The sequence below is a fragment of the Rhinopithecus roxellana genome, chromosome 8 (assembly GCF_007565055.1).
Source record: "Rhinopithecus roxellana isolate Shanxi Qingling chromosome 8, ASM756505v1, whole genome shotgun sequence".
Classification (NCBI taxonomy): domain Eukaryota; kingdom Metazoa; phylum Chordata; class Mammalia; order Primates; family Cercopithecidae; genus Rhinopithecus; species Rhinopithecus roxellana.
In genome coordinates, this window is record NC_044556.1 from 21,452,281 (window position 1) to 21,467,828 (window position 15,548).

Below are 15,548 nucleotides of genomic sequence, written 5' to 3' on the forward strand. Positions count from 1 at the left end.
ACAACATAAAAACAATTCGTTCTATATTTACTTTTAAACTAAAGTCAACTGACCGGGCTCGGTGGCTCACGCCTGTAATCCCAGCACTTTGGGAGGCTGAGGTGGGCAGATCACGAGGTCAGGAGATCTAACACAGTAAACCCTGTCTCTACTAAAAATAGAAAAAAAAAATTAGCCGAGCGTGGTGGCGGGCTCCTGTAGGCCCAGCTACTCGGGAGGCTGAGGCAGGAGAATGGTGTGAACCCGAGAGGCGGAGCTTGCAGTGAGCCGAGATCGCACCACTGCACTCCAGCCTGGGCAGCAAAGCGAGACTACGTCTCAAAAAAAAAAAAAAACAAAAAAAAAACTAAAGCCAAGTTAAAGGTCGGTACAATGAAATGTCAGTATAAGTTTGATAGATATAGGTTATATTTTGTAAATATTTGTGATAACTAATATTAGATATTTCAATATATGTAATTGAAATGTCAGTGACTGGATTACTGAAATAAAATTTTGTTGTTATTATGTGGTAAGGCTTTGTGTTTTGGTTAGATCTTATTTTTTTTCTTGTTTTGTCTTATTTTAATATTTTGTCCATTTTTTTCTCTGAATAGGTAAGTATGAGACAGGATGTTCCAGTAAAGAAAAAAACAGTATTTAAGCCTGTCTTGCAGGCAAGTCAGTTCTATATAAAATAAACCAATGCAGAAGTGTGATCTGCGGGTTTTGTCAGGAGCTAAGAGAGAAGACAAAACAGGTGATACTGACACATATTTACACTAAATTATTTTCATGCAGACAGAATTAAACAAAACATATTTGCATGAAAAGGGATTATAATAACAGGATTAGAGATCAGTTAGTTGCCTATGATATCCAGGGTTACTTCCGGTTTACAACATCATCATATAATGAAGAAATCTGAAATCTAGGAGCTTCTCATAATGAGCAAAGAATATTCGGCCCTGAAGGCCTTAATGTTCACCTGCTGGATAGTTAGAAAAAAGAAGCAAGTCGTGATTCTCTTCCACAATTTACTATAAGGAGTTTAAAATTCCTTTTGGGACGATATTTACTGGAAAGATTCTTTGCTTTAAAGGAATTGTTTTATTTTCCTTCATTTAAAAAATTTATTACACAAGCAACAACAAGAAAACTTAAAGAACATTTACCTACAGCCCATTCTCTAATACTTCAGTTTTCATTTTTCTATTTGCATGTATATTTTTCAAAATTATATTAATGAAATGTGATTTTTTAACTTTATAAATTTTTATGTGTTAGCTGTCTTTTTAATTATTTGAAATGGTTATGTCATTTTTAATCACATTGACAATCATCACTTATTCTTCCATTCACTTTGGTAGAAGATGAAGACTATTATAAAATATATTTTAAATTATGTTTCATTGTTGATAGTATTTTAAAAATAATTTCTGCTGGCATATTTTTAGAATTTTTATTACTAGGACAAAGGGCATTTATTTTTCTTCTTAATAGATGCTCTTGGATAAAAGTATCTTAAAGCAGTTTTGGAGACCATCATATTCAAGTCCTAAATATTTAGAGTAATTAGTCAAATTTCTTAGTTGTTATTGTCATTCCTTTATGTGTTTTTTTGTAGCATAAATATTCAGCAGTGTTTTGCTGGGATATTGTTGTATAAACAACAGCAATAATAGCAACAGTAACAATAAATAGCACCAAACATTATATAGAGCTTTTATGGCTATAGTTTATTATTAGTAAAGGTGAAAGAATCAGGTGAAGTGCAGATAAAACCATGGCTGACTATGCTGTTCGCTCCTTCTGGGAGAGGTCAAACAGTATGCTCCTTTTTATGGCAGTGAAATGTGGCAACATCTGTTTCTGCCTAGGGAAGCCTATTTATGACTCAGAGTTCAGAGTTTTTATTGGGGGGTTGTCACACGGGAACGATGACCAGCCTACAAGTATAAAAAATTCCAGAATTCTAAAGGAAGGCATGTTTCAGTGCCCCAGCCAGGCAAAACAACCTCATCACTTAGGAACATTTTTAAAACCACATTTCCAGACACCAACCAAGAGCAATCCTATAAGCAGGCCCTTCCAATACATCTCCCCATCAGAAAAATGAAGACTGCCCTTCCAGTGACAAACTATAGACATGAATACAATTGTCCCACATGACAGGTGGATGGTTATCTAATAAGGAGGACAGCTTTGATGTTTTATTGCCTTTTATTTGAAACATTGCATTGTATTGAGATATATATATATATATTTGCCAGGTATATTGTTTACAGAAAGAGCTAAAAATAAAAAATCACAGTCTTCAAGAGACTTCTGAGCAAAACGTTATTCTACAGCATACTCTTCAGCAACAACAGCAAATGTTACAACAAGAGACAATTAGAAATGGAGAGCTGGAAGATACTCAAACTAAACTTGAAAAACAGGTATATTATTATTAGCCCAAGATTGTTTCATTTGTATGAAATAGAAATTTTTAAAATCATGAATAGATTTTTGGTTAGTTTTTTAAATTGCTGTTTGGCCAGATGCTGTGGTTCAGACTCATAATTCCAGCACTTTGGGAGGCTGAGGCAGGCGGATCACCTGAGGTCAGGAGTTCGAGACCAGCCTGGCCAACATGGCCCAACCTCGTCTCTACTAAAATTACAAAACTTAGCCAGGCGTTGTGGCACATGCCTGTAACCCCAGCTACTCAGGAGGCTGAGACACAAGAATCACTTGAACCCAAGAGGCGGAGGTTGCGGTGAGCTGCGATTGTGCCACTGCACTCCAGCCTGGGCGACAGTGAGACTCTGCCTCAAAAAAAAAAAAATTGCTGTTTAACCTCAAAGATTTTGCATTATAAGAAATACTCAATACTGATATTGTAAAATAAATTTCTATTCCTATGTAATCTGACCTCCATCTCTTATACCATGATTATATGTTTGCCATTCCATACAATTTATAATTGATGTTTCTTTATTCAATCTGTCTTCGTGTACCTAATCTGAATGCCTATAATTTTTCCTTTTTGGATCAGGACATGATGTGTGATATTCCTTAAAGAAATGGCAAAGCAGTGCACTAAAAGAAAAATCCCAAGGGAAAATACCCCTGAAAGTTCTAAAATTAAAAATTATTACTTGAATGTAAGAATTCTGGAGAATTTTATACTAGAATCTAATCTTTTTCCTTTAATTCATTATTGAATTTATCTGAATTCTTTAGATATTTTACATTTTTGTTTTTTCTTTCAAAAGAAACCAAATTTACAGTAATGTATAAATTAGAAAATGACTGTCCCCTGTAATCTTACTGTATTTTCCTTTTTTTTTTTTTTGTCATTTTTTTGGTCTTTTATCTACTTGTTCTGAAGTCATCCTCAGCCTGTCCAGTGGAACTAAAGAATCTTCCTCTCACTACATTTAAACACATCAGGAGGCAGGTATTCTGTTTTTTTTTTTTTTTTTTTTTTTTTTGAGACAGAGTTTCACTCTTGTCACCCAGGCTGGAGAGCAATGGCGCGATCTCGGCTTACTGCAACCTCCGCCTCCCAGGTTCAAGGGATTCTCCCGCCTCAGTGACCTGAGTAGCTGGGATTACAGGCATGCGCCACCACACCCAGCTAGTTTTGTATTTTTAGTAAAGACAGGGTTTCTCCATGTTGGTCAGACTCGTCTCAAACTCCCAGCTCAGGTGATCCACTCACTTGGGCCTCCCAAAGGGCTGGGATTACAGGCGTGAGCCACTGCTCCCGGCCTCTGTATTTTTTTTTAAGAGATATCTTCCTGTGACTCTCCATCCCTTTTGTTAAAATTTAGACCTACTGCTTGCTATGCCTACTATACAGCTGCATCCTGAAGCATTTCTTCTTCTCATCTATGTTTGATTCCCACTACCTACATCCTTTGTCATTGACTCTGGTTCTTGCAGGATTGATTATGATTCTTGTTCATAACTCACTTCTATAAGTATGTATGGTTTTCTTCTGTTTTTTGTTTTTGTTTTTTTGTTACTAGTTCATTTGTTTCTTTTCTTTTCTTTTTTTCTTTTTTTGAGACAGAGTCTCGCTCTGTCGCCAGGCTGGAGTGCAGTGGCATGATCTTGGCTCACTGCAGCCTCCGCCTCCCAGGTGCAAGCAATTCTCTTGCCTCAGCCTCCCGAGTATCTGGGACTATAGGCTCGCACCACCACGCCCAGCTAATTTTTGTTTTTTTAGTAGAGGCGGGGTTTCACCATGTTGGCCAGGATGGTCTTGATCTCTTGATCTCGTGATTCACCTGCCTCAGCCTCCTAAAGTGCTGGGATTACAGGCGTGAGCCACTGTGCCCAGCCTCATTTGTATTTTTTATTCGGTGATTTTCTTTCTTTGTGTTCTTGTTTTAAAGGATTTTGTGTTCTCATTAGCTTCATTGAGGTCTACAGAAGTTTATGTTTAAAAATTTCTTCAGTATTTGGAGTAAATTTTTGACTAGGTGTTCCTTTTCTGCCTTTCATCCATATTACACTATGCATAGGTTCCATTTTGCATCTTTAGATTTATTTATTTAATTAAGAATTGAGTAGGTGGATTTTCCTTGGTTCCTTTCCCTTTTTACCTGGGTACTGTTTTAATTTTCTTCTTGGAACTTGAGGTGGAGGGGTGGATATTAATGGAGTTTTCTTGTTTTGTTTTGTTTTGTTTGAAACAGGGTCTTACTTTGTCATCCAGGCTGGAGTGCAGTGACTTGATCACGGCTCAGTGCAGCCTCAATTTCCCTGGGCTCAGGTGATTTTCTCACTTCTGCCTTCCGAGTCCTACCACCATGCCCAGCTAATTGTGTGTGTGTGTGTGTGTGTGTGTGTGTGTGTGTGGTTTTTCTTTTTTTTTTTTTGGTAGAGACAGAGTATCACCATGTTGCCCAGGCTGGTCTCGAACTCTTGGGCTTAAGTAATCCACCCTCCTTGGCCTCCCAAAGTGCTGGGATTGGAGGCATGAACCACCACACGTGGCAAGATATTAATGGTTTATAATCTATATTTAGTTCTTCAGTGAGAGATTTTAGAAGAACAGGGGGGATATTCAGGTCAGAATTGAGAGGTTAACTTTGAGACCACAGTCATATAAATATTCATGAAGACATGGAGTGACTGAAATTACCTAGGGAGAGAATATAGAATGAGAAGCAAGAAGATTGACTTGGACAGATCCCTGAGGGATGTGATACATGGAAGCCAAAGTAAGTATTTCATTAAGGAAGGAATGAATGTTGCTGTCATGGGCTGCTGGAATCAATGTCAAGTAAAATGAGGGTTGGGAAATGTCCATTGAAATTAGCAACTTGGAAGTCACTGGTGTTGTAATCCCTATTTCTGTGGAATGGCCTCTGGCTATGGGTTGAAGAATGAATGAGAAGTGAGACAGTGATAAAACACACAGAAAACTTTAAGAAGTTGGGCTATACATGGGAGGAAATAAAGGGTGGTAGATCAGGGTCTGAAGAAAAGCTTTTTACAGTGGGAAAGTCTTTAACATGTTTAAATGCTACTATTAAAAAAACCGTAGAGAGATTGAAGATATTGGAAAGAGGAGATAGTAGTATGAAGTTCCTGAAAAAATTAATAGGAATTGAATCCAGAACACCTATGAAGCATTTTGACTTATATAGGAGGAAGAATATCTCCTTTATTGTAGTAGAATAGAGGAAAAATGAATAGGAACAAATTCAAGTTAAAATGGGAGCAAATGCAAGTTAGCATTTGAGGTCATGTGGCAATCTAGGAATCTATTGAATGAGCCAATTCGTGAAGAAAAGAAAGGAGCAGTTTGGTAAGAGAAGAAAGGACATTTCAAATGGGGACAATGAAAAGGAGAACATTTGCTATTATTTTGTTCAGTTATTATAACACTTTAGTGTTATGATGTGGCCACTTCCCTAAATAGTAATATATGCATATGTGAAGTATCTTTATTATTGGAAAGTAAGCCTTGCTTTTTATATTTTCCAAACATTACTTCTTGGTCTATATGTTGATTTTTATGATACATCTTGAAACTGATAAGCTAGGTTACATATTTATAAAAGTATTTTTCTTCTGAATTTAAAATGTTTATTGAAAACTGCTTTACAAGGTGTCAAAACTGGAACAAGAACTTCAAAAACAAAGGGAAAGTTCAGCTGAAAAGTTGAGAAAAATGGAGGAGAAATGTGAATCAGCTGCACATGAAGCAGATTTGAAAAGGCAAAAAGTGATTGAGCTTACTGGCACTGCCAGGTAAAATGTGAATATGTTTTATTTACCTTCCTACTTCAATATCAGTGGTATCTGAGTTTCGAAATCAGATAATGTTCAGTGGAGCATTTGCTTGAGGAATTAATGTCTCCATAGTCTGTGTTCCTGTTGCATTTTGTTTGTATTTCCTTCATATCTTTCATTATGCTTTTTTCTGTATTATAGTTTAATATTTTTAACCTTCCTACGTATTATAAGTTTCTTAAGACAAGGATCATATCTGGTTTATTTTAGGGTCTTACACAACAATTGGCACAATTCCTTATACTTCATAGGCACTCAGCAACTGTTAATTGTGAATAACATTAAAAGTTGTAGGCAAAAATGTAAATGTACTCACATAGAGGAAACTTTCAGGCGATCCAATTATATAGAGGAAAAGTGACAATATAAAAGTGGTTCTCAGCCTTGAGTGATTATTAAAATCACCTCCAGAGCTTACAAAAAAAAAACACTGATGCCTGGGTCCCACCTTTAGATTAAATAAAACCTAAAGATTCTGATTTAATTTTGCTAGGCTGGTCCCAGGCATCAGTATTTAATTGGTCAAGAAAGGAACCCATGAGCTGAAAGCAGTACCCAGCCTCTTCAGATCTCTTCTACTTTGTTGGGAGAATTGACATAATTTATAATATAATCAGCTCACCCTTCTACCAGCAGGAGTCAAGAGTGAACTTATGCACCAGAACTAAAACCACAAGTCCCCAGGTTCCCTCTCCTCCATTGACAGGGTTCCTTTGTGCTTTTCTAATTATCTGTTTTATATCTACTTTAATATTAGAGCTAATTAGTCAAGCTAAAAATTGTTTACTTGGGATTTTAGAAATGTAAAAGTGTCATTAGTACTCATCTAATCTAGTAGTTCTTAAGTTAGTTGGTCTGTGGACATATTTGAGGATCTGGTAAAAAACTTTAGCTTGTCTTCTATACATAGATATACACATGTACATTATACATGTATAATTTTGCATACTGTTTCAGGGGTTTTATAGTTTTCCTTAAGTTTAAAAAACTTAAGGACTTCCGATTAAAAAACTCTTGAACACATCCAAATTTGTTGAATTTTTATTTAGAAGCGAAATGCTCCTACTTGCAAACTCTATTTAGAAATTTCAAAGATTAAACAACGGAAACAGTGTGGACACAAAGGAACATGAACTGTTCCTACCATTGAGGGTAACATTAACAATTGTTTAATTAGTGAATATCACTTTAGAATTCCCAACAAAGGGACTTAAAACTGGCTCTTAGTATATTGATTTGTCTGTAGAGGAGCTGCCATATTAGAATAAGCTCAGGACTGACAAAGTTAGTAAACCTGGCCCTATCACTATTAACAGCTTGTTGTATTATCTCAGACAACTCACCTAGTCTTCAGTTTCGTCCTCTGTAAAGCAGGGAAGTTGCACTAGTCTAGGAATCTCTAGTCCCTTTTAAAGCTAAAAAAAAGGATAGAACTAATAATAAAACTGAGTAAAAACAACTGACTTGGCTCTCCAGTGAGTAGTATGGTTTTTATGATGAATAATTTGATTGTTTGACTTGTTTATTTTCTTTGTTGCTAATAACAAAAATTATAGATGAATGAGGTCCTTGGATATTTTCAATACATGCAAAGCTAAAGTTAAATGTAGTTAGAGTGAAAAGAAAGCTAGGCTTGTTAAATATTACCAGGTAGTAGTAAAGTTGCATTTAGTGGTATGTAATATGTAAAAGGATAGTTTTTAGTTGGAGAATTTTTAAAAATAGGTGATTTAAAATTCTGACTAGATATTTTGTTGATATTTGTCCTTATATAACTTGCAGGCTTTTTTTAGTCAGAGACAAAGTTAGTTGGTTAAGTTTCTAAATTACCTGTTTTATTATTTGTTTTTAATTAGGCAAGTAAAGCTTGAGATGGATCAGTACAAAGAAGAGCTGTCTAAAATGGAAAAGGAAATAATGCACCTCAAACGAGATGGAGAAAATAAAGCAATGCATCTCTCTCAATTAGATATGATCTTAGATCAGACAAAGACAGAGCTAGAAAAGAAAACAAATGCTGGTAAGGAAGTGGTTAGATTAGTTTAGCTGCCTATGTATTTGTATTTAACGAAGTGAAATAGTGTGAGAATTTGAGATGGTGGGGCTGGAAGGGACGATAAGTGGTATTTTGCCTCTCACAGATGAATAAAATGGAATATTCTTAATTATATACAAAGTTTATAATAAGAAATGGTTTATATATAGTTATAACATTATTCTCTCCTCTTAATAGTAAAGGAGTTAGAAAAGTTACAGCACAGTACTGAAACTGAACTAACAGAAGCCTTGCAAAAACGGGAAGCACTTGAGACTGAACTACAAAATGCTCATGGAGAATTAAAAAGTACTTTAAGACAACTCCAGGAATTGAGAGATGTACTACAGAAGGCTCAGTTATCATTAGAGGAAAAATACACTACTATAAAGGATCTCACAGCTGAACTTAGGTGAGTTAAATAATAAGAAATGATATCGCAATTATAAGTCCTTGGATAATACAATAAAATGTGTTGTTGCATTCTAGATGTTTACATTTCTCAACTGCCTTTGGCTCACTTTGGCTCATCCCAGCCAGCCTATCCCGTGCCTTATCTAACTAATTCAGCTGTTGTTGGCCACCAAAACTTTCATCCTCAGTCTTTAGACCATTTTATACTGGCCCTAGTGGTAAAAAATGATTGGGCAAGCGTATAGCAGTGGCTAACAGCAGGAGGATATTAATAACGATAATATTGTTCTTTGTATTAAGTCCTTATTTTACGACAGGACTATACCAGGGACTTCACATATGTTCTCACTCATTTCCTTACAACACACCTATTAGAAACATATATCACCTTTTTAATAGTTGAGAAACCTGAGGCCTTGAGAAAAATAAAATGCCCCAAGTCATACTGGTAGTAGAGTCTAGAGAAGGGAGTTAAACACAAGTCTGTCCAACTCTAAAGTCTGGGATCTTACATTAGCAGTATAACATAAACTGCTATGCCGACACACATGTATAGTGAGTGGAGGTGGACAGCCAGATTAGAGCCAAAGTATGGGAAATAGATTCAGAAAAGGAAAATAGAATTACAAATTAGGATGTAAAATGTGAAATAAAAGAACAGGATAAAGAGCAACAAGATAACCCAGAAACTTAGATATTGTACCACAGAATTCAGTGTAGGGCCTCCTTCTCTTCTGTATCCACAAACTCATCCTTGGTAAATTTCATGTAGCTTTAAATACTATGTGTCAGACACTTCCAAACCCATTTCTCCAGTATTGACCTTTTCCTGTAACTCCAGAGTCAATATCCAACTACTGAGTTGTTATCTCCATTTGGATTTTTTTTTTTTTTTGAGACGGAGTCTCGCTCTATCGCCCAGGCTGGAGTGCAGTGGCCGGATCTCAGCTCACTGCAAGCTCCGCCTCCCGGGTTTACGCCATTCTCCTGCCTCAGCCTCCCAAGTAGCTGGGACTACAGGCGCCGGCCACCTCGCCTGGCTAGTTTTTTGTGTTTTTTTAGTAGAGACGGGGTTTCACGGTGTTAGCCAGGATGGTCTCAATCTCCTGACCTTGTGATCCACCCGTCTCGGCCTCCCAAAGTGCTGGGATTACAGGCTTGAGCCACCGCTCCCGGCCTCCATTTGGATACTTTTAAGAGACATCTCAGACTTGGCCAAAATAGGACTCGTATATTTCCTCATAACCCTACCCTTCCCCTAACTCAGTATCATGCAGTTGCTCAAACTACAGATATGTAAGATTTTTCTTGTTCTCTGTTTCCATCCCTTTTTTCATCCAGTGTATTAGCAAGCCATGTCAACTTTATTTCTAAAACATACTCTTTTTTTTTTTCAGACAGAGTCTCGCCCAGGTTGGAGTGCAGTGGCATGATCTCAGCTCACTGCAGCCTCCGCCTCCCATTCAAGAAATTCTCCTGCCTCAGTCGGTAACTGGGATTACAGGCGCCTGCCACCACGCTCGGCTAATTTTTGAATTGTTAATAGAGGCAGGGTTTTGCTGTGTTAGCCAGACTGGTCTTGAACTCCTGACCTCAGGTGATCCATCCACCTGGGCCTCCCAAAGTGCTGGGATTACAGGCATGAGCCACTGCACCCAGCTCCAAAACATATTATTAAATCCATTGATTTCCTGGCCTCTTTTCTGTTATCCTTAGCACAAAGCATCATCTCTCACCTGGTCTGTTGCTGTGGCTTCCTAACTGGGCTGTCTGCTTACAGTCTTGACCCCCTACCAACAATGCATTTTCCAAAAACAGATTTAAGTTTATTATTTAAAACATAAATTAGGCCAGGCACGGTAGCTCACGCCTGTAATCTCAGCACTTTGGGAGGCCGAGGCAGGCAGATCACAAGGTCAGGAGTTCGAAACCAGCCTGGCCAATATGGTGAAACCCCGTCTCTACTAAAAATACAAAAATTAGCCAGTTGTGTTGGCAGGCGCATGTAGTCTTAGCTACTCAGGAGGCTGAGGCAGGAGAACTGCTTGAACCTGGAGGTGGAGGTTGCAGTGAGCCAAGATTGAGCCAAGATCCACTCCAGCCTGGGTGACAGAGTGAGACTCCGTCTCAAAAAAAAAAAAAAGTAAATTAGATCATATTGCTTAACTACTTAAACTTTCTAATGGCTTTCTAAAACCTTCAGAATAAAATCCAAACTCCTTCACAGATGAAAATAAAAACTACATTGATATATATCACTTCATACTCACTAAGGATGGTCATTTTTAAAAAACAAAAAATAGAAAAGAATAAGTGTTAGCAAGGTGCGGAAAAAAAATGGAACCCTCATTCATTGCTGGTGGGAATCTAAAATGATGCAGCCGCTGTAGAAAACACTTTAGCCTTCCTCAGTAAGTTGAATGTAGAATTACCACATGACCCAGTAATTCCATTCCTAGTTTTGTACTCAAAAGGGTTGAAAACAGGTATCTAAGCAAAAATTGTTTACAAAGTAAGCCAAAAAGTGAAAGCAGTCCAAAATCCATCAGATAAATGGATAAACAAAATATAGTGTCTTAGTCCGTTTTCATGCTGCTGATAAGGACATACCCAAGACTAGGCAATTTACAAAAGAAAAGTTTAGTGGACTTACAGTTCCACATGGCTGGGGAGGCCTCACAATCATGGTGGAAGGTGAAAGACACATCTCATATGGTGGCAGACAAGAGAAGAGAGCTTGTGCAGGGAAACTCCCCTTTATAAAACCATCAGATCTTGTGAGACGTATTCACTCTCATGAGAACAGCATGGGAAAGACCTGCCCCCACGATTCAGTTACCTCCCACTGGGTCTCTCCCACAACACGTGGGAATTCAAGATGAGATTTAGGTGGGGACACAGCCAAACTATATCATTCCACCTCAGCTCCTCCCAAATCTCATGTCCTCACATTTCAAAACAAATCATGCCTTCCCAACAGTCTCTCAAAGTCTTAATTCATTTGAGCATTAACTCAAAAGTCCAAAGTCTCATCTGAGACAAGGCAAATCCCTTCTGCCTATGAGCCTGTAAAATCAAAAGCAAGTTACTTTCTTCCTAGATACAGTTGGGGCACAGACGTTGGGTAAATACACCCATTCCAAATGGTAGAAATTGGCCAAAACAAAGGGACCACAGGCCCCATGCTAGTCCGAAATTCAGCAGGGCAGTCACATCTTAAAGCTCCAAAATGATCTCTCAAAAGATCAAAACTCCATGTCAAAACTCCATGTCTCACATCCAGGTCACACTGATGCAAGAGGTAGGTTCCCATGGTCTTGGGCAGCTCCACCCCTGTGGCTTTGTAGGCTACAGCCTTTCTCCTGGCTGCTTTCATGGACTGGCATTGAGTGTCTGTGGCCTTTCCAGGCACACAGTGCAAGCTGTCAGTGCATCTGTTATTCTGGGGTTCTGGAGGATGGTGGCCCTCCCTCTTCTCACAGCTCCACCAGGCAGCACCCCATTGGGGACTCTGTATGGGGGTGCCCACCCTACATTTCCCTTCTGCACTTCCCTAGCAGAGCCTCTCCATGAGGGCCCTGCCTCAGCAGCAAACTTCTGCCTGGACAACCAGGCCTTTCCATACATCCTCTGAAATCTAGGTGGAGGTTCCCAAACCTCAATTCATGACTTCTGTGTTCTCACAGGTTCAACATTGGGTAGAAGCTACCAAGGCATGGGGCTCACACCCTCTGAAGCCATGGCCCATGCTCTGTGTTGGCCTTTTTCAGCCACAGCTGGGGCGGCTGAGATGCAGGGCACCAAGTCCCTAGGCTGCACACAGCACGGTGACCCTGGATCCCACCCATGAAACCATTGTTTCCTCCTAGGCCTCCAGGCCTGTGATGGGAGAGGCTGCTGCAAAGATCTCTAACATGCCCTGGAGACATTTTCCCCATTGTCTTGGGGATTAACATTCGTCTCCTTGTTACTCATGCAAATTTCTGCAGCCAACTTGAATTTCTCCTCAGAAAATGGGATTTTCTTTTCTATCACACTCAGGTGACCTCTTGGGTGCTTTGTTGCTTAGAAATTTCTTCCACCAGATACCCTAAATCATCTCTTTGAAGTTCAAAATTCCACAAATCTCTAGGGCAGGGGCAAAATGCCACCAATCTCTTCGCTAAAACTTAAGAGTCACCTTTGCTCCAGTTCTCAACAAGTTCCTCATTTCTCTCCAAGACCACCTCATTCTGGACTTCATTGTCCATATTGCTATCAGCATTTTGGTCAAAGCCATTGAACAAGTTTCTAGGAAGTTCCAAACTTTCCCACATTTTCCTGTATTATTCTGAGCCCACCAAATTGTTCCAACCCTTACCTGTTACCCAGTTCCAAAGTAACTTCCATATCTATAGTAGTGCCCCACTTTACTGGTACCAATTTACTGTATTAGTGAGTTTTCATGCTGCTGAAAAAGACATACCTGAGACTGGGCGATTAACAAAAGAAAGAGGTTTAATGGACTCACAGTTCTACGTGGCTGGGGAGGCCTCACAATCATGGTGGAAGGTGAAAGGCACATCTCACATGGTAGCAGACAAGAGAACTTGTGCAAGGAACCTCCCATTTTTAAAACCATCAGATCTTATGAGACTTATTCACTGTCACGAGAATAACACAAGAAAGACCTGCCCCCTGATTCAGTTACCTCCCACTGGGTCTCTCCTAAACATGTGGAATTCAAGATGAGATTTGGGTGGGAACACAGCCAAACCATATCATATAGTGTATCCATACAAAGAATATTATTCAGTCATAAAAAGGAATAAAATATTGATACATGGTACAAAGTGCATGAACTTTGAAAACATTATGCTAAGTGAAAGGAGCCAGACACATGATGCATAATTCCATTTATATGAAATATTGAGAATTGGCAAATTCATAGAGAAAGAAAGATTAGTGGTTGCTAGGGACTAGGGGAAGGGAGAATGGAAAATAAATGCTAATGAGTATGAAGTTCTTTGTGGGGGACCAATGGAAAAATACTGGACATAGATAGTGCTGATGGTTACACAACATTATGAATATACTTAATGCTTCTGAACTGTGCACTTTAAAATGGTTAAAATGGTAACTTTTATGTTACATGAATTTTACCACAGTTAAAAAAATCCAAGTTCCTTATCTTGGAATACAAAGCCCTATGTGGTCTGGTTCCTGTCTACTTCTCTGGCCTCATTTCATACAACTGTCCTTGCTCCTGACATTTTTCTCATACTTTACACTTACCAAGTTTGTTCCTACCATGGAACCTTGGCCATAGCTGTTTCTTTTTACTGGGATAACAGTTATATGGTCAGCTTCTTCTTGTCTTTCACATTACTTCAGAGAGAAGCCTTCTCTGACTACTCACTCTAAAGTAGCCACCCAGTCACTACCTCATCACACAATTAATGCTCTAATATAGCACTTAATATTATATTTTTCTTACTTAGGTATTTATAGTCTGTCTTTTCTCCTGGACCTATTAGAATGTAAACTCAGATCAGAGACATTTATCTGTTTTACTATTAAATCCACAGCACTTAGAACCCTGGCATATAGGAAACATCCAGTAAATATTTGCAAAATCAGTAAGTAAATGAAACCATGAAAGATGTAAACAGTGAAATCTTAAGTTCTAGCTAACAGATGAATCGTGGAAGCTCCGCTATTTGCATAGATAGAAATTAGAGTTTTCTTTCATATTATTTTTAGAACATTAGTTTTAGCCTTGTGTTATACCTCTTGAGATTTTTAGAAGAATATTAAAAACAACTCATTAAAGAAGTTCAAAATTTTCTTTTAAAAATTAGTACCCTTATCAGTACTGTTTCATATTTCAGACTGGAAAATCATATGAAGATTTTCAAGATGAACATTTTCAGCCTTTGTCATGTCAGAACTTAGAGTTTCAAATTATTCTCTGATCACAGGCTTCACTTTGGTAAAAGCCTTAAAATTGTGTCAGTATTAAGCATTTTATAAGGTCATACATAAATTAGGGTTTAAGAGGGCTTAGAATTTGTAATATTTTTATATTAGATTTAAGTGCTTTTTTATATGTAAGGCATCATTTTGAGTAACATCCTTATGAGAAATACTGTGGTTAAATGCCTCATTCAATTGTAATAAAGTCACAGCTGTTATATGTAAAAGACTTTGAAACACTCGCTTGATCTGTGTATGAAAAAATGTGGATATGTATTTTTAAAAATTCTTATCGTTCAATCTTGGAGTCCTGGGAGTGCTTTAACAATTAGCTTAAATTATCTGTAATACCACAGTGTGAGTTAACTTTTACCCTTTTAGAATACCCTTTATTAAATTAATTGTATTGATGTCAATCTTTTTCTTTATCTATTGTTCCTTTAATTTGACCCTTTCAATCTGACTTGATTGCATATATTATTTTGCTATTAATTTATAGAAGAGGTAACCTGGTTGACCTAACTTTTTAAAATTATAATATTCCTACTGTCTGTTTTGATCTTTTTCCTTTGATACATTGTAGAGAATGCAAGATGGAGATTGAAGACAAAAAGCAGGAGCTCCTTGAAATGGATCAGGCACTTAAGGAGAGAAATTGGGAACTAAAGCAAAGAGCAGCTCAGGTTGATTTTTCTTGATTATATTTTAATGAAGTTTTCTGTTATGACACAGTCCACAGGATTTGAGAGGTCATCAATTTTTGGTAAAATGGACATTTTTATAGCATATAGCATAGAGATATGTCATCTCTATCTTGATATTTTTCTAGCAAGTAGATTTTGAAACTGAAGATTAGCTTAGTATCTGA

General features: G+C 37.8%; 1 protein-coding gene across 1 annotated transcript in view; it reads left to right on the forward strand.

The window, feature by feature from the left end:
- The window catches only part of CCDC18 (coiled-coil domain containing 18), a 109,062-nt gene that overhangs the window by 52,806 nt on the left and 40,708 nt on the right, over positions 1–15,548 (forward strand). The window contains exons 18-22 of the mRNA XM_030936760.1: positions 2,253–2,420; positions 6,092–6,234; positions 8,133–8,296; positions 8,510–8,723; positions 15,264–15,363. Coding sequence (XP_030792620.1) covers positions 2,253–2,420; positions 6,092–6,234; positions 8,133–8,296; positions 8,510–8,723; positions 15,264–15,363 — 789 coding nt within the window. The remainder of the gene's footprint in view (positions 1–2,252; positions 2,421–6,091; positions 6,235–8,132; positions 8,297–8,509; positions 8,724–15,263; positions 15,364–15,548) is intronic.